Genomic DNA, 20545 nt, shown 5'->3' with positions numbered 1-20545 from the left:
CGAGTTATTATTATTACATTTCAAATCCGATCATTAGCATCTTAAGAGTACAATATGTTGTATATCTTAAAAAAATGATGATATTTAACATTACGACTTATACTGTGCATGCGGATAGACAAACACAATTTACATATTTACTAGATCAATCATCGAATATAACATGTACTATGAGTTTCATAAAAAGGCAACTTATCAGCCGAAAAAGAGCCTTTATAAAAACAAACAATCTCTTGCAAACATTTCTCCGGAGGCTGAATGCGCGCAGACAAAATCCTAATTCCTTGTGCTAACGCTTATATGTTTATGTAAATACCGTACTTAACCCTTGGCAAACTTAGCTCGGGTTTCACCGAGGGCCTTAAGTACCCTCCGGGGCAGTCCGTGAAGTATCCGGGTACTGTAGACCCGGCGTTTAACCTTCAAGTATAGAATGGAAATGTCGGTAAATATGTTCGGGAGTTTCTTGTTTTTGATCAACATACTGGTTTGCTAGCGTTTTGGTTATAGATGATCCTGTTTTGTTAGTTCTGTTGCAACGGATTAGTTTTCGTCGGAAGCTATCCAGAATTTACAAGTGCCTCAGTTAAAACTTTAGTGAGAATAGATGATTGTTTTTTTAATGTGTGTTAAAGCAAAAACCCCTTGACGGATTTTGACCATAATATGCTGAAGTACCTAATGCTCAAACATTAAAATAGCAGATTGTAGTATAGTACGACATAAATTGGCTAGTTAAGGTCCGTGCAATCAAGGAGCGTGATCAGGTATCACTAATGTTCAACAAACAGCTTGTCGTCTGTATGTGTTTTTTCATTTCAACATAAAACATCACATGCATATTCTGATCTTCATCAAAAGCGTCTATAAACAGCTACCAATATCTACATGAAGTACTGGTGAGATGACTCTGTTTTATCGAACATCAGATAGTGATAGTCCTGATATTGCTGACGTCCATGAGTGATGATAGCCACTCACCATCAAGTAGATTTTTTTTAAGTATTAGGGATGTTTCATATACACTAATCTGAGTGCGATCAGAAACCAAAGCATGAAGCGTACACATATGTGCCATGCTGTAAAGCATACCGTCTTCATGCATGGACAGTTGGAATTGGATCTGAATTTCAATTAAGTTGGACAAACATTGGTCAAACATTCCAATGGTGCTAGCAGCCGACTACAACAGTACGGTACATCTCCAGATTACTGATGTTGAATCCAAACATACCCTACGGAGGTAAACCACACGAAAGTGTGACGTATGTTGCCAAATATAAAGATTATATTTGAATGGAATTATTTATTTGAAGCAGTTGAGAATATGTCATTGCTGTTTTGAGGCTTAAGGTCTAAATTGGCCAGGAAATTTTCATTACCAATATTACTAGTATATTTTCCGTGTCTTTCCCACATTTTTAATATTACTAAGGTACGTACTAAGGTGGTCGGATTTACAGTACTATTGAGAGTTTCACATAAATTTTCGTATGAGTGGATAGGATTCTCGTCTGCATTCTAATGTGATGCGATGGCAGTGACGAAACTAAAACATGAGACCATTCACTGGGAGCGTCGTTAATATGATACACAGTTGTAACATGAATTAAATGATTCAAGGATCAAACAATGGAAAGTATTTGGAAGTGACAAGCTGATGGCGATTTAATATTTTCCGCTCCCAGTGTTGTAGATGTAACATTACGTCGACACGGATACCTATTGTTCTTCACCTAAAAAAAAACTGAGGATTATTCAAAAGGTCAGAGATAATAAAATCATTAAACCGTAAAAGTAGTTTCCTTATCTATTGATACCTATCTTTTTTTTTCTCCTACCTATGCTGATAGCCTTGAGAGGCTATATCAGCGTTACTCTACCACCGGATCGGAATCGCGACCCACTGAGAAGATCCGACGAGAAACTCAATGGGCTGTGTCTATGGGTATACCTAGCTGGTAATGGATACTAGTACCTACTTTCCTGATGGTAGAATTCGTATTGTTCGACTGAATTTCTAGGCTGTATTTTTTTATCTGCTTTCACAGTTATACTAAAATTTCAAAATTTGACCGTTAGGTAATTTATCGAGTCTTGATTTTTTTCCGGGTTTTCTTTCTTCGATTTTCCTGGTGGTATATTGGTGTACTGGTACAGCGTTTGTATTTGTTTTTGGAGCGCCAGTCGTGATGTCCATCGTGTGGTGAATGATTGAATGATTTGAATGTTCGAATAGTTGTTCGCGAATACAGCGTTCGCGGTTTCTTAGGTTTTCAATTGTTCCCAGTTACTGGTAGTAGGACATCTTGTGAGTCCGCACGAGAAGGTACCACCACCATGCCTGTTTCTGCCGTGAAGCAGTAATGCGTTTCGGTTTGAAGGGCGGGGCAGCCGTTGCAGCCATACTGAGACCTTAGAACTTATATCTCAAGGTGGGTGTCGAATTTACTTTGTGGATGTCTATGGGCGCCAATAACCGCTTAACACCAGGAGAGCTCTGAGCTCATCTACCCACCTAACCAATAAAAAATAAAAAGTTCGTCGACGCCAAATAAAAATTGTATTATCTCTTTTAACTTGCACCGATTATGAAACAACTCTATGAGATATGAGCTTCACAAATCAACGAGGCTTCCGCTGTAAATTATGGACTCTAGTGGACTTTTGCGGCTCGGCAGCGATCGCTCAGCTAAGTTTCTGTCTTGTGTACGAATGAGCGTTTGGGGCTTTCTGATTTAGTACTACTGAGAAATAAATGATTCCGAATTGCACGACATGTTGAAGCGGCCTGCACTACTCACTTACTTTGCTGCTGCCCAGTGCACACACGGTCAGGGATGGGACCTATTGCAGAACAGGTCCAGAAATAAAATTATGAGGAAACACATTTGCCATTTGAAAATTTGCTAAAGCTACAAAATAAGATGTTGTGATACAAGTTTTTAAGTTCGCTAACGTGTTTATTCACTTTGATACATAAATTTTTTTTTAGTAGGTATACGAGTTCAGAGCCCACCTAGTGTTAAGTGTTTACCGTCGCCCATGGACATCTACAACCTAAATGCGCCACCCACCTTGACATATAAGTTTTAAGGTCTCAGTATAGTTACAACGGCTGCCCCACTCTTTAAACCGAAACAAATTACTGATTCACGGCTGAAATAGGCAGGGTGGTTGTACCTACACGTGCGGACTCACAAGAGGTCCTACCACCAGTAAAAGTTGTGTCTAGATGAACGTCATTATCGAACTTGTTCAAGGATTATCCGAGCCTAGAGCCATCATAACATAACTGCCTACATCTTTTCTCTGAGATCGAAGGCAGCGACAAATACAAACAACAGTCCTAACCAAACCGGGACATTAGTACACAAATATAGGCAGACACGTAACCCCGTAACGCCCTACAAACTAAAATAAGATGTATGGTGTCGTGGGACACCGGATAGGAATGAAGTTGCTTATTATAAAAATATTAATTTTAACTTCTATTCGAGGGTATAAAGAAAATAATTATTCGGGTATACATATTAAAATATGATTTTTTTATTGATAAAAAAAAAAACTACTTTACAAAGCTATCTACTTTATTTTATTCACAATTATTATTTTTTAACTATATAATAATAATATACAAACAAACACCTATTTATATGAATAATAATAATAACCGTCATCAAGTAGAGTGTAGAATAAACATTAGACACTGTATAGCCATCATACTAAGACTATACATATATAAAAATCTTACGTTACGGACGTTTTTTCTCGGTTAGGGTACCCCTCCGCATCGTCCCATAAGGAACTTCGTGCCAATAAATTTCTTGTATTTTGCAAGATTTCAATTGTTTGTTGCCGACGATCCGACATAAATAACAGGTAGCGTTTAGTTGAATAGTTAAGCTAGTGCGGACCTACATCACAAGCTATACGCGTCCATCTTATGCGACGGGCGGGATAATGTCGCGGCTCCGAGTCAAGTATGTGGGGCCATTAAAACAACGGTTTTATACGATATTTTTTTAAGTTTGTTTTTTCATTTTTTTATGTTTTTTGTTGCCTTTGTAGGCAGACGAGCATACCCACTTGAAAATAATTGTAATCATGGACGTCAGCAATATCAGCGGCACAGACAAGTCGCTAAGTTCAATTTCTGAACGTCAAAGTGCCACCAACTCTCTTTCAAATCTAGCCGCCAAAAGTATCGCATCTATTTTATACTTTTAGACTTTTTTTCTTCTCAGTCGGACACTTTTGTTAGAGTGGTCGTGATTGCTCTGACAATTAACATTAACAGAAATAATACATAATAATAACTCATTACATTAACGACTTAAATCCTATAACCCACATTGATACATGAGTGATTATATACAAGTCTCAGTTTTATAGTGCAACGCTTGACCCACTTATCGAACCAAAACGCAATACTGCTTCACCGTAGAAATAGGTACAGCAGTGGTACCCATCCAAGCCTTTCACAATACGCCTTGCCACCAGTATCATATTCAGTTATTGTAAACTAGGCAGGACGTAGCGTGAGGTGTTTCTACCGTCCACGGGCGCTTCTGATCAGCCACTTGCTGACAGCAGCTTGCTACCACATGTTTTTATTGGACTGAAGAAAAAAATCAGAGGAATATGTTATTAACGTTAATGAGTACTCTAATTTATTTTGATAGTAATTCAAATTAATTAAGCGTTGAAAAACTTGCACTGTTTTACTCGTTATTGTGAATTCCAAACGCTAATCTCGTAGCCCAACGATAAATTCTCGCAACGTTCCACTTGAGCCGTGCACGCATCCGGCGAATTGTTTCCGGCGCTCCGTGACACGTCAGTTCGCCGTCCGGTGACAGCGGCGCGTCTGACGCGGGTATGCACAAAGTGACACGTGTCATATTACGACATCTTGAGTCACTCGAACATTTTATTTTGTGTAACCCAAGTTGAGCTAACGTCACCAGAGCACTTGTTACATTTAGAAGCGACGGAAACACCTTAGATGGCCGTGATTATCTCACCGAGTTTCTCACTGGATCTTCTCTGTGTGATTCCGATCCGGTGGTAGATTTGCTAGGGCCAGTGTTAGAAAATGAACTAGGCTGAGCCCCGTAAGCTCCTACGCGTTCGAAGAAGCTAGTATAACCGCTTGAGGCTACTAGCATAGGTAGGGAAAAAAGTTGTCCGTGATCACGAAAGTTAAAGCGAAACGTCAACCTCAACCGTACATGTAATTTCATTTATATCTACGAGTCGGGGAAAAACCGAAGAAAATTTGTTCAGAATGCCGCATTGTATATTTTATTGTAAGATTATTAATGTATTCATTTAAAATGAAGGAAACACTGAGTCTGATCGATAAATTAAACAGTGTTTGATGGTTTATGGAAACTGGACTACTGACATACTACATATTTTGACTGACTCAATGGTGCAGTAGTTAGCGACCCTGAATGTTGCGCCGAGGGTCATGGGTTCAATTCTCACAAAGGGACAAAATTCGTGTGGTCATCAAGTTTGCGCCGACCTCAGGTGACTGTGAGAAAGGCAGGATAATGATGATGATGATGATGATCAAGTTTGCTTGCTGTTGGTCTGAGTGCTTAATATCAATGTATGTATTTCACCAAAAAAAAAACCTGTACATATACATAAGTATGTGTAATAAAAACCAAACCCGCAAAATTATAATTTGCGTAATCACTGGTGGTAGGACCTCTTGTGAGTCCGCACGGGTAGGTACCACCACCCCGCCTATTTCCGCCGTGAAGCAGTAATGCGTTTCGGTTCGAAGGGTGGGGTAGCCGTTGTAACTATACTGAGACCTTAGAACTTATATCTAGAGGTGGGTGGCGCATTTACGTTGTAGATGTCTATGGGCTCCAGTAACCACTTAACACCAGGTGGGCTGTGATATCGTCCACACAACTAAGCAATAAAAAAAAAAAAAAATATACATACTATTTAATACAGCGCCATCTGTGAGATTTTTTAATACTAACGTGTGTATGAAAGCTCTTGTAGTGAATTTTAATTTAGGATTATACGTGAAATTAAAATATCAATTCACAGAGGGCGCTACCTTACAATTATTTACTAATGACAAAATTTTACATATACTTAAGACGTTTAGGATAATTGTATTTTAATTTTGGAAGATTTCACTTCTACCACGTGTGAATTGCACACATTTAGTTTTTTATTTTTATATTATTTATATGCGTTTTGGTTTGAAGGGCGGTGCATTCATAGTTAAAAGGGAGACCTTAGAACTTATGTCACAATGTGGCGGCATTTACGTTGTAAATGTCGTGGACGTTCGAGGGCATTTATAAGAAATTGTTAGTCTTCATAACAAACAGAGTTCATCCGACTAGAAGTTTCATGGAAAACCTTTTTTCAGTAGTTTCTTTTTAATCAAGTAATATAAGAAGTGAAACTGCAAAAATACTTTTAATTCAAAGTACCTTAGCGAAAAAAAAAAGCTCCTCCACCGTATTGTTTCTTCGGGGTTTCATTAAGCTGAAACCCACTTCCCGTGGAAGTCAAGTTTCATTAGCCTCATTCGAGACGAGGGAAATGTGAGGGAAAAAAAACGCCCACACCGACTTCCGCCAGGATTATTTAATTTATCGTGTTTATTAAAACTATTATTAACAGTAAATTTCAGGGCGCTGAGATCTTCAGCAGCTCGTTTGGCGCTCGCGGAATTTCGACAAAATTAACGTCTTTTGACTTGCAACGAGCACTCCCTGTAAATTGTATAGCAAGTCTATTTGTAAAATACGGTATCCGGCTATGGAATGAGCTCCCCTCCACGGTGTTTTCCGAGAGCTATGACATGTCCTTCTTCAAACGAGGCTTCCACTAGCCTCGTTCGAGTATTAAGCGGTAGACAGGGGCTTGGCTCTGCCCCTGGCATTGCTGAAGTCCATGGGCGACGGTAACCACTCACCATCGGGTGAGCCGTATGTCTACAAGGGCAATAAAAAAAAATTAAATTGCGATGTTAATTCATAAGCTCTATCGAGAAACTTGTTGTTCAGGGTAGGGTAAATAGTAAGAGATCTCGTGGACGAATCCTCATGCGCTGGACTGATCAGGTGAAAGACCTTACTGCGTGCCCCCACTTAACGAGTGCGTGCGCCAAGCCTCAGTTCGCAAACTATGGAAAACATCTGTCTTTAATAAACAAGGCTTTAATAAACAAGAATTCCACATGACAACGACTGCTCTGCCAAGAGCAACCGACTATGATGACGATTAATTCATAAGAGTGCTGATATAACAAAGCCTGAACAGCAGTGGTTAAGCTGTGCTTCTGTGGGATCACTTGACTTCAGACGGATTGTATAGCCTGCTAAATAACTAAAGATAAATTATTTTTCTGTGTTGAGTTTTTTTTTTTTGTTGCTTAGATGTGTGGACGAGCTCACAGCCCACCTGATGTTAAGTGGTTACTGGAGCCCATAGACATCCACAACGTAAATGCGCCACCCACCTTGAGATACAAGTTCTAAGGTCTCAAGTATAGTAACGACGGCTGCTACACCCTTCAAACCGAAACGCATTACTGCTTCACAGCAGAAATAGGCAGGGTGGTGGTACCCACCCGCGCGGACTCACAAGAGGTCCTACCACCAGTAATTACGCAAATTATAATTTTGCGGGTTTCATTTTTATTACACGATGTTATTCCTTCACCGTGGAAGTCAATCGTGAACATTTCTTGAGTACGTATTTCATTTGAAAAATTGGTACTCGCCTGCGGGATTCGAACACCGGTGCATCGCTCAACATGAATGCACCGGACGTCTTACCGTTAGGCCACGACGACTACATTAAGTGCTACTACATTTAAGTGGTATATAAGCAATATTTTTGAAGTGAAACTTCTTTAGGCGCGTTGATAGTAAAATTTAACTCACGACAGATTCGTTACGGCTAGAGAGAAAAGATACAATATAGGACGAGCGAGAGTGAGAAAATAGACAGAGCGTCTCGCGAACCACTCGACCTTGAAGAGCAGGAGAAAGCGAGATAGGTCGTTTTTCTTATACACATTTATACACATTTTAACTATCTTATATCTTATTTTTAATGAGGAATATAAAAAAAACTATATATCATTTAAAACATATATAAATTGTTACGAGGTCGTTTCTCTTATACACAGCATTCCCGATTACAAGAGAAATTTGATTTAAGGATGAAAAATGAAGAAAACCACAATACTACACACCGTAAAAGAAGTTTCACTTCTTTCACGAGCAAGTACGCACACCATTTTTTTATTATATAAACGTCCGTCTGCTGTGAAGTGGTTATAAGAATCCAAAGACCATTAAGGTATGAGATCTACATCTCAGTTGTAAAGTGAAGTAGCTATCTCATCCTTTAAGCTAGAAAGAATTACTGTTTCACGGCTGAAGTAGGCAGGGTGGTTGGTACACACTCATGCGGGCTTAGAAGATGCCCTACCACGATTAAGTTTGCAAATTACAATTGCTTTTTATTACGCGATCTTATACCTTTATCGTGGAAATAATTCTTGAAGATGTATTAGCTATGTATTTCATTGGAAAATTTAGTACCTGCCTGCGGAATTCAAACACCAGCATAATCGGACATAAAAAAACTACATACATACATTTATATGCATATAGTTCATATCAACGTAATTCGTAATTTTAAAGATAAATTTAATAAGGTCATGATCGTTCGTTGCCAGTCAATCGCTACACGAATAATACTAGCAGTACGTCGGCGTTTATTTACCGTCGTATCCCGGCGTGAACCGGCCGAAGCCGGTTAATAACTGTACAAGTACATACGTACTGATCGCCGAACAAGACTTTAATTCGCCTCGTACCTGTAAAGTTATGTAATCTTTTTTTTCTACCTAAGTTGATGGTCTAGAGAGAGAGAGAGAGAGACCATATCAGCGTAAACTTAACTAGAACGTGAGCTCACGGGGCTCAAACCTGACGATCTTGCTTACACGAACCCTAGCAAGAGTCGTGCTTCGCAGAATCTACCAACGGATCGGAAACGCGACCTACAGAGAAGATCCGGCGAGAAACTCAGTGGGCTGTGTCTGTGGGTTAGTTTACTCGCCGAGCCCTTCGTCGCAAGCGACAGGTTCGACGAGGACGGTGAGCGGTGCTTGTGGTATCTAAAAGCACCTTCATGTGAGCTCACCTACATGTTAGGGCGAAGCTGAAATAGCCTCTCAAGGCTATCAGCATAGGTAGGAAATAAAAAAAGTGGTCACGAATGACTCGAAACGCGAGAATAAGCCGAACAAGAAGATTTCAATAATGCCCACGGCTTGCGTTATCCGGAATTTAATAATAAAAGGACCAGTAAAAATATTTTTAGATCGTTCAAGTACATTCAATATTAATTTAAAACTTTGTATTTTTCGTTTATTAAAATTTTGTGTTTGACATTGACACGGAAACGAAAATTCATGGCTCGTTTTCTTTGAAGATCTCCACAGTCAAACGTTTGATCATCGCAAATTATTTCTTCCCGATAATTCAGGAAAACCGTCAAATAAAAGAATTATAATAAAAAAAAAACATTAAGAACAAAGTTATGTAATATGCGAATATCATTATCATCTTTCTCGACGAAGATTCGGAGAGCAGTTCGATTTCTTTTGTGAAGATTCATTTTGCAATCGTCGACCCGAACTTGTACAAAGGGAATATCATTGATACCTTATTAAAGCAAAGGAAGCTCCCAAGTTTTTGACGTAAATAAAATATGTAATCAGACTTGATTTAAGGCTTTTTGGAAGTTAGACGGTTGGTCTCCATTCGAAATCAACGAAGCGTGACGGATAAAATAAATATGAATAACGACGCAATGTACTTTAAACAGACTTTCTCTCTTTCGTTGCGAGAGAGTTTTGATTTACTTGTTTTCTGGAGTCTTTGTGGTCTAAAGGATAAGATGCTTATAGGTTCATTATAGAAGCAGCTGCGCCCTGTAATTATTGAAGGCTAAAATTTTGGATAGTAAGCTTTGAATAGTTATATACTAAATCGACGGGTGAAGGATTATTTGGTTTAAGCGACATTTCACTTAATACGCGACATTTATCTTTGTAATTAGAGGTCCGTTCTATTTGGTATTAGTATCAAAAGTTCCAAGTTTTTTTATTTTATTTCTTAGATGGGTGGACGAGCTCACAGCCCACCTGGTGTTAAGTGGTTACTGGAGCCCATAGACATCTACAACGCGCCACACCCTTCAAATTGAAACACATTACTGCTTCACGGCAGAAATAGGCAGGGTAGTAGTACCTACCCGCGCGGACTCAGATGAGCTCCTGCCACCAGTAAAAAGATAGATAGAGCTCTCTACAGTGTTATGGCAGGGTTGCCCAACCCTTCAAACTGAAATATTTGACTCCTTGAAGGCAGTATCCTACCGCCAGTAAAAGGTCACAGTTTATTTTGGATTTACAAAGCACAAATAAATTAATCGCAACTAAAAGGTATTGTTTATTGCTTTTTAAATCAAATGACCCACCGTCGGCTCTCCGTAATAATAGGACCAAGCGACGTGATTACGGCCCGACGTATGTAGCTTTTAACAGGCCATGAAACAACTTTGTTGCCTAATGTTAAATAGACTTTTTATAGGGGATTGTAATGTTATTCGGTTTTTATTCGCTATAAAACGGATCGATTTTATTGGATTTAGAGTTGGTCTTGTCGCTCTGTCTTAATAGGATCAGAATCCGTAGACGTACGTCGCTATCCACCTTCGGATGTGAATGAAATAGCAGCCAATCTTATACCGCAGAATTCGTAGCGAATTTCAGAAAAAAATCATTGCTGACCTAATAGTTAGTGGTTACGGAATGCCATCGACCACTTTGAAACGTAATCTCAAAGTCAGAATGGTTTCATTCTGTAAAAACCCTCCTGAGTTTCTCGTCGGATCTTCTCAGTGGCTCTCGTCCAATCCGGTGGTAGATTCATCGAAGCCTTTGCTAGGGTTAATGTCAGAAAATATGCAAGGCTGAGCCTCGTGAGCTTGCCTACGCATTTGGTGAACCTAGTTTAACCCCTCGAGGCTCGAGCAGAAGTAGGGAAAAAAAAAGAAAATCCGGGTAGATGGTAGATTCTGTGAAGCAATGCTTTTGCTAGGGCTAGTGTTAGCAACGTCACCAGGTTAGAGCCCCGTGAGCTCACCTACTCGCTCGGTGAATCTAGTATAACGCCTCGAAGTTACCAGAAAACGTAGGAAAAACAAAGTGTGACAGTGAACACAAGCCTTATAGAATTGGCCTCCATCTACATTGTTTCTATTTGATTCAAGCGTTCAAATAATAATAGCAGCCGGCCACACAATGGTCGTAAACAGCCGTGTAGACATTATGCTCTACCAATTAATTAAGAGGGGAGGGCGGGTAGGAACTTTTTCTGAAATTTCACACGAGAAGCTAAATAAGTATATGGTATTTTTACTGCGCTTGAGTTATTTAATGTACTGACAACAGCTGGAAGTGGTTGGTCCGATGAATAGCCGAAAAGGTTATTGTGAGTGGAGGTTTTCCTTTCCTCCATGTTTCAATGGTTAGCTTAACGAAGGAAGCAGTATTGTTTTGATTAGAGAAACTCAGTGGGCTGTGTCTGTGGGTTAGTTTACTCGTCGAACCCAAGCGACGGACTCGGCGAGAACGGTGACCGGTGCTTGAGGTACCTAAAAGCATCTTTAGTAGATCGTAAAGATCCGAAATAACGTGTTTAGGGCGACGTCGACTGTTTACCATTTGGTCCGCAGGATATGTTATGATAGTTATAATAGTTGATACATTACAGTGTTTTTGTTACAGGAACTCAATGGCTGAAAGATTGAAGGTTTGATGGGGCGGTGACACAGCATGCGCCGTGGGCCCTACGCCGCGATCCTGCGGCTGCTACTCATTGCCGGTGAGAAAACTCTAAAGATTTAGTCTGTTCCTAAAATACACCATATTTAAACCAGTTAAACCTGGCAGTGGCTTGGCTCAGCCCCTGGCATTGCTGAAGTCCATGGGCGACGGTATCCACTCACCATCAGGTGGGCCATATGCTCGTCTGCCTACAAGGGCAATAAAAAAATAAATGTTTGTGAATTGATTAAAACCAATTTCAACATGAGTGTGAGCTCAATTTCTACTAGAGTACCATGTCTCATACAACAGTATAATTTAGGCTTCATGTGAATATCAATCAGATTTTATGGCCTTCAGTTTTTTATTTTATTTATTGCTCTTATAGGCAGATTATCATATGGCCCACCTGATGGTGAGTGGTTACCGTTGCCCATGGACTTCGGCAATGCCAGAGCAGCTGTTAGCCGTGAATGTGTGCCTAATATATTGAGTATGCCTGATGTAGGTTTTAGGTACCACAAGCACCGGCCACCGTCCTCGTCGAACCCATCGCCTGCGACGAAGGGCTCGACGAGCGAATTGACCCATAGACACAGCCCACTGAGTTTCTCGCCGGATCTTCTCAGTGGGTCGCATTTCCGATCCGGTGGTAAATTCTGCGAAGCAATGATCTTGCTAGGGTCAGTGTTAGCATCACTCCAGCTTGAGCCCCGTGAGCTCACCTACTAGTTAAGGTTACGCTGAAATAGCCTCTCAAGGCTATCGGCTAAGGTAGGAAAAAAAATGCTTGATATAGCCATTGACCGATGCAACTATCGTTGTTCAAATACTGCAGATGCAAAATACTCAAATGAAATATATACTTCATAATTGTTCACAAAATACTTCCATCATTAAGTAATAACATCGTGTCATAATAGTTGAACCCGCACTGGTTATAATTGGCGTATTTCTTGTAGGTGCTCTTGTGAGCTCTTTTGAGTACCGCGTACCGCTTTAGCAATTACCGTTTACTGGCTTTTGATCCAGTTCAAGATCCAAAGCAAATGAGAGTTCCATCGGGTTACTTGAACTTGAGCATTTAGAGTCTTCTTATATGCTCGCAACTGTCGATCCTGGATAAATAAATGCTACAGTGGTGGCAGTTACTAACCGGTAACCTTATATTGTTTCATGCTAATTAATTTACGAGCCAAACTTAAATTGTAACTATAATATGTATCTTTCGGACTAAAGTTATTAAGTTTCAGCTTCATCAACGCTTTTTTAGTTATTATAGTTTTAGATTACAGTACATATTTTTTTACTCAAGAATAAGACACTATATAAAGTGCGATATCAAGTGATGTGACCACGAGCCCACTGAGTTTCTCGCCGGATCTTCTCAGTAGGTCGCGTTTCCGATCCGGTGGTAGATTCTGCCAAGCACTGCTCTGTCTTGGGTTAGTGTTAGCAACGTCCTCAGGCTAGAGCCCCGTGAGGTCACTTTCCCGCTCAGTTACGCTGGCATAGCCTTCTAAGGCTTCTAAGGCAGCTTAGGTTGGAAAAAATAAAAAATAGTTTAAAAAAACAAAAAAAATACGCTTTTATAGAAAATCCAAAAAAAAAATAGAAAATGAATTTTATTAAATTTGAATTAAAAATAGTGTAAGTAAAAATTATTTTATTGTAAAAAAAGCGTGAGGCTATTTTCCATTTTTTAGTTGAATTTAATTTTTTTTTGTAATGTTGCATTGTCATCGGTCCTTAATAAATATACAGTATTTCGAGTTAGTCCGAAGATTTGAGGGGGGTCAAAACCATGTTCAAAGATTCCGTTACAAACGTCTGAAGCACATACGTCTGAAGCCAATAAAAGCGTATTAAAAAGATGTGACTCTGTGCCTACACATGCTAAGAGAATTAGTAATATATAGAACATTGGGTTTCTAATGAGATAATTAAAAACGAACGCAATTTAATTAAAAATACCCAATTGACGCCCGGGAACTTATTAAAAATGCAAATACTTGTACTCGCTACAATTTTGTAATTAATTAATATTGATACCAATTAATTTTGTATTAATAACTCACTGTTTGAGAGTTAATTTTGATTAATACCGTCAATCATTACAATAATAATTACTATTTTATTACGGAGACAGCAGCGTGGTTATTCCTGTGGTGTGAGCATGATGAGATATGGAATTTGACAGGGATCAGTTAAGTGCGGTCAGCGAACACTATGGCAAGCTTTGAGGGAGGGGGAGTCTAGCAGTGGTCAATTATGGGATGATAATGATGATTACAGATAAATGTTGCTTATTTTTTTCAAAATAAAAAGTTCATCGTAACATTAATTCGTATAGTAAGTAATTTCGTAAGCCGGAATCATTTAGGCAAAAAATAAAGTGTAGCTAGCGCAAATACCGCCCGAGCTCATCGAGGGCCCCCCTGCTTTTGTGTTATTCACGAGCGCGAAATGGTGCATTTTAATTTCGTACGCTCAGCGTGAAAGGTGAAAAGTCTCGCGCGAAAATCATCTCTGTATTCCTGTATCCTGTTATTACGAGGTACAAGCTGTAACAGAACTGTGTCGGTGTATATGTAGAAAATTATAAAGGATTTTTTAAAAAACCAAGCAAAATCACGAATTCTGAACAGATTTTGGTTCAACCATATCAACAACTAGAACTACCAACTAGTGGCATAGTGATCGTAAGCTTGTTTGGTAAATCTATTATGATTCATTTTTTAGTCTCTCTGCAGAATACTTTATAATTTTGTTTTTTTATTGCTTTGATGGGTAAATGAGACGGCCCACCTGGCGTTAATTGGTTACCGGAGCCGATAGACGTCTCCCTTTTCCGCCCCCCATGAATAGGTCCAGGGGCGAGGGACTTGGGAAAGCCCTCGCCCCCTATTCGATGGACCTGAGACGGAGGCGCATGCGGATGTCGGCGCGTGCCTCTGAGGCGATGCACGGAGTAGCTGAACGCCTCACTACCCCGTGCAGGAGACGAGGCCTGGACAGACCGGGCCAGCACTGGTGTGGGGCTGCGGAAGAATTTGGATTCCCGCGGCCCTGCGCGCACGTGTGGGTGGACACCGGGGTGGTTTTAGCCGGTAGGAGTCCGGCACACCCCTCCGCTTTTCCCCAGGCGGAGGTAGCCCATGAGGATTTCCCTCCGAAAAAAAAAAAAGGCCATAGACGTCTACAAGGTAAATGCCGTTACCCACCTTGAGACGTGAGTTCTAAGGTCTCACTTTTAACAATACAACGGCTGCCCCGCCCTTCAAACCGAAACGCATTACTGCTTCACGGTAGAAATAGGCAGGGTGGTGGTACCTACCTGTGCATACTAACAAGACATCCTTCCACCAGTAATACTACATCATATCTGCTTTACACCATACTTCATATGATCGTGAGTATCGCAAAAGGTAGTTAGAGTAGGGTCTGTGACTATTATTCTACGTGCGGAGATATACAAGTACCATCATCCAGTATTTCTTTGCCTCGGGCAGTGTTTTCTGAATTATAGAGTAGAACGTTGTTAGTGGAGACTTCGATCTCATGTCCCTTGGAAGAAGTTTGTGATGACTGGTCTCGCCCTTCTTTCTTCTAGCATGGTTTTGTTGCGACATGGTGGGACATACCACCCCACAGTCTCAAGTCGGGCCCAAAAATGGCGATCATCATAAAAATATTATCCTAAAACATTATAATTTCACTGAGCTCTTTCGCAACGCTATAACTTCAAAGCTTCATTTAAATATTCAATTTAATCGGCGTATCCAGGCTAGCTCTTTACGTGTTTAAAACTTTCTTTTATAGTAAAAAAGTTTCAGAGCTTTATAACTGAAAATAATTTTCATCACTAAAATAGCTTTCTGAAAATTGCTGATATGAAATTTTTATAGTTTAGTTTGACGTTTTTCATTGAATTTTCCTCTTCAAGGTAAACGTGGTTTGGCACGAGCTTAGAAAATGAAGCAAATTCTGCATTTTGCCTCCGTTTCGTGTATCTCAAATATTTCGTTGTATGCTTTTAAATATAACAAACACTAAAATATTTACTGGGAAATATTCATAATGGTTTGTCGAGAACTTAGCATTTCCAAATGCTATTAGTATTGATAATGACCATGAGTGGGATGCGCGTCGAGCAGTGCTGGGTGAGATCTCAATTCCTTTAAAGAGAAATAGTTCGTGAGGGCAAAAAAGGATAAATACCTATATAATACTTAGACCTGGTCCACGAGACTATCGCCATGTGGCATGTTGATTTAACTATCATTGTTACGGTAGTTGTGTCAGTGCACGGTTTGATAGCGAACAGCTTCGACAGATACCTTAAAGAGCTTTTGCTATCCAGTTCGGTGAAGGGTCTAGTGCAATAAGCAGTAACTATTGACACGGTGCATATTTTAGGGTTTCCCATTCTAGGATTCCCATTCGAGGAATTTATCAAAGTGGACTCAGACCCAGACTCCAAATTAACTTTAGTGGCAATCACAATGGAAAAGTCCGCTTCGGTTTAAGCGTATTAACGTTAATGTCAGTGCTGTTTTCTTTACTTTAATTACAATGATATGACAAACTCTTTCGTTAACATATCGTAATTTTGCTTACAGGCAGCACAAGATTCGTCAATCCTCATTCAAGTGACAGTACAGATCTCAAGCAAGTATGGGTAGAGATACCCACCACCGTCGTAGCTTTGGGAGGCGATGTCCGTATTCAAATTCACGGCGTTACTGGTACTCGCCTGAAGGTTCGCCTCGCCAGAGAAGACGACGAAGGGAGGACTCTGCTTGCCACGATGCCGCTAGCTCTTGATTCTGAAAGCCGAATGACAATACCGTGCGGATACTTATCAAGAGGAGGCACTTATTACTTGGAACTTATCGCTGATAAAGATAACTTCATAAATGAAGATTACACCACGGAGAATTTCACGAATGAAATTGATGATGATGTTAAGCAGGATGAAGATAATGGTTTTTCTAAACGCAACGTCGATGATTTGGATGTCTTTAATAAAAAAGACTATCAAATCACAAGTGACTCTAATTTAGATAGTTATACGAAAATAAGTGTTGATGGTGCAGAGTCTAGTCGAAATACAGATAATGTAACTAAAAGATATGTATATAATGAACATAGTAGTCGAATTAGTAATAGTAAAGAGCATATTGTTGACGGAACAGATGAGATTCTAACAGAATCTAGACTGAAGAGGGATGTTGATAATGAAGGTAGTATAATGGATGCTGGAGATAGTGTTGTTAAATCTTGGAAGTTCGACGTGCAATGGCCCACAGCTAATCTTGATGTGACCCCGGAAAATATACAAACTTATCCACAGAGACAAGTGATGGCCATCATAGAGTTTCCAAGGGTTGTTTGTACACCAATAGAATCCAGTGCTGATTTCTTTCTAGAATTGTTGTATTGTGGTCACTCGAGCGGTCGAGCTATGCTGTGTGATGGAAAGAATAGCAGTTCTCATACACACGCTCTATATTCGGAGGAGGTAATTTTTTTTTACAAAGACAATAATTCTCAATTTTGTTAGAAGTTACCCATTCTTAAATGACAACTTCAGGCATGAGAATTGTATTGTTTTTCTTTGATTTATTTTAATTGGTAATCTGTTAATCTTAGTAATCTGCTGATCAATTAAATTGTAGATATATGTTAAAGACAAGCAAAAAAATAATTGAGTGGTTGAAAAACATGATATTTCTTGGTATCGTTTGGTAATTTATTGGAAGTAGTCCTAAATACAATGTCATTTAAGTGGGCACTTGAAGAAAGCACGTAATACAAATGGAAAATAGATCTATTAATCCTTCACGAATGAGAATATTACCAGAAATCGTCGAATAAAACGATGTCCACTCTTTAAACTGTACTTTCTGTTTCAGATGCACGGCTTCCCTGGCCGTCGTACAATGACCCTGAGATGTGAATTCTTTGGGCAGGCTGGCGATTATGCCTTAACCCTACGACCAGCCGCAGCGGCGGGCCCACAAGATTCTGCTATTGCTTTTATTAAGGTAAGCCTATTCAATATTTGCCTCCTCTAATTCTTAGTTTGTGTGCCATTGGTCGTAATGGTCATAAATACGGTGTATATTTGCTGCGGAGAAACCATGTTACTTATGTCCCTTTGCTTTGATAGCCCTTCGACAATGAGTGGTTGTGATTTTGTCTGTTTTCTATGCAAATCAAAACCAGTAAAATAAAGTAAACACTAGACGTGGAATTTTTAGTTCGGGTAAGTTTCAAGTTTTATGAGTATCCTTATAAAAATCTGAATGATTTCGTTTAATAACATAGATTTTTCTTACGTTACTAGAATTGGGGAAAATTCTGAAAACTGTCAAAATTTGCGGTTTTGTCATTGACTCATAATTTTGTGTATGATGCGCCCTAATAAATTTTTAAATCAAACAGGCCTAATCCGATAACAGCTATACGGTCATACCTTCGAAATATCAAATTCACGATACAGGCAAGGAAATTAGGGTAGGCTTTTAAAATTTCCAAATGAAAAACAGCCGTAATACATCGTAAACCGTAAAATCGATTCTCGTGAAATCCCCTCCGAAATTGGGCTTGCCAGCAATTTATATGGACGAAAGTTTCAATACATACATGTTTTATTCAATTTTGTATCAACACTGTGAAATATAATTAACCAATTACGTATATCTTTATTTGGATATCTACTTTCAAATAAATTTCACCATTAAATAAGTGAACATACAAAACTAAGGTTATACAGCAAATAAAACATTTTTTACCTGGTCTCCGATTCAGATCAAATGGTCTCCGATTATAATTCCGCGCGGGTAGATACACCACCCTACCTATTTCTGCCGCGAAGCAGTAATGCGTTTCGGCTTAAAGGGTGGGGCAGCTGTTGTAACTATTATTGCTTAGATGTGTGGACGAGCTCACGATCCACCTAGGTTACCAGAGCTCATATCGTAAATACCGCCAACCACCTTGAGACATGAGTTCAGAGGTCTCAGTTTTTACAGTACACGACTTCCCTACTCTTAAAGCCGAAACGTATTGCTGCTTCACGACAGAAATAGGCAAGTCGTCAGGACCTACCTGTGCGGACTCACAAGACATCCTACCACCAGTAACCTTCCATGGTAGTTTGATTTTAAACGAATTGTGACATTTACCGCTAGCATCAATATTCCATAAGTATGGCCTTGAAATGATCATCTAGAATACGATTTAGTAGAAATCAGTAAATAAGAAAAGGAGGCGGAACAAGATGAAGAGACGGACGATGAAGAAGCGACAATAAGTAGAGGAGAACAGCCTCGTAAACCTGTAGTACATGTTTAAGGGCCAAACCAATTGTTATCATTAGGACTCTGGCCACGATGAAAGAAAGCTCAGAAGATGAAAACAACAGTAAAGCATAACATTATTTAAATAAGCAACGCCAGAAGATAAGTTAAATTATACTTTTAATATATTCGTGGTTCATTGTTGAAATTGTGCAATAATTCAATATTTTATTTGCGCGAGTCAATTTCACGAGAAACATAAACACGGCAAACAGAACGGCCATTTATTGTAAATAAAATTTAACGTAGATTGCTTTCACCGCAGCATTCTTAATGGCCGTTATTAAATACAATCATTCCTACGAGTGCTTAGGCGATGAAATATGCAAAGATATAAAAGGGAAACAAAAAAGTTTTGATGTTGAATGAGTTTCACGAAAAAAATATTGTTTTGTTGGCTTTAAATGGTTTAAGTTTAGTGAGATTCGCGTCCGAAAATATGGTGCTATAGCATTTTTCATTTTACGACTGAGTTATTGTGTTTGGCTTGTCTTAGCACTATGGATTTCAATTTTGGCAATTTTAATTTATAGCAGACAATTCTACCTTGCGACTTTCACATGTGGATTAAGCAGCTAGCTATATCTTAATAAACGTGGTTCATGCTTCACAATCATTTGAAAGTCAGCGTGATTTTGTTGGCGACTTCACTTCCTTCCTTCTAAATCTCTTTATCATAATGACCCTGATAATGTTTTAATTTCATAGAAAACTATTTGATGAAGCGGATGAATAATTCAGTAATAACGAAATATCTTTTTTTAATGTTTATGAGATTTTATAGAAAACTGTAGGATGGTCATTTCTTTCACAGGCGGACTGGTCTGATCAATTCGTACTCAATGTACCAGGCGGATCCGTGTTCCCGTGTGGAGACGGGGTACGCGTCTTATTCCAGTATCCAGAATGTGCGATCGAAGATGTGGATAGAGTCCGTGTGTTCGGTAGAGACTCGGACAAACTGCGCTACATCGTTGAGAGGAGAGTTCGCAGGTAAGATTGAATAAAATAAAATAAAAGTGTGTGTGTGTGTGTGTGTGCAAGTCACGCACTTAAGAAGTGAAACTTATACAATAAGATATCGATATAGGTATACTAATTATCCTACTACACAGGAGCATACATATGGATAGTGTTTAGTAGACGATAGAGGGGATGCTACGAAGAGTCGCACAAAGAGGAGACCGAGAACGTCTAATGACATGTGTTCTATCTCATTCTCTCGCCGGCTGAATCCTATACATTTATGTGTTTGTGTCTCTATGGACTTATTTTTTCG

The 20545-nt window shown here is 39.3% G+C and overlaps 1 protein-coding gene across 1 annotated transcript in view; it reads left to right on the top strand.

Moving 5' to 3' along the window:
- LOC101743882 (uncharacterized) overlaps positions 1 to 20545 on the top strand; it is a 253724-nt gene that overhangs the window by 207020 nt on the left and 26159 nt on the right. Inside the window, exons 5-8 of the mRNA XM_012689799.4 lie at positions 11861 to 11957; positions 16522 to 17423; positions 17818 to 17949; positions 20081 to 20259. Coding sequence (XP_012545253.2) covers positions 11909 to 11957; positions 16522 to 17423; positions 17818 to 17949; positions 20081 to 20259 — 1262 coding nt within the window. The 5' untranslated portion in view covers positions 11861 to 11908. The remainder of the gene's footprint in view (positions 1 to 11860; positions 11958 to 16521; positions 17424 to 17817; positions 17950 to 20080; positions 20260 to 20545) is intronic.

Source organism: Bombyx mori, chromosome 23, assembly GCF_030269925.1.
Source record: "Bombyx mori chromosome 23, ASM3026992v2".
NCBI classification, from domain to species: domain Eukaryota; kingdom Metazoa; phylum Arthropoda; class Insecta; order Lepidoptera; family Bombycidae; genus Bombyx; species Bombyx mori.
This window is presented reverse-complemented; position numbering and strand designations above follow the sequence as displayed.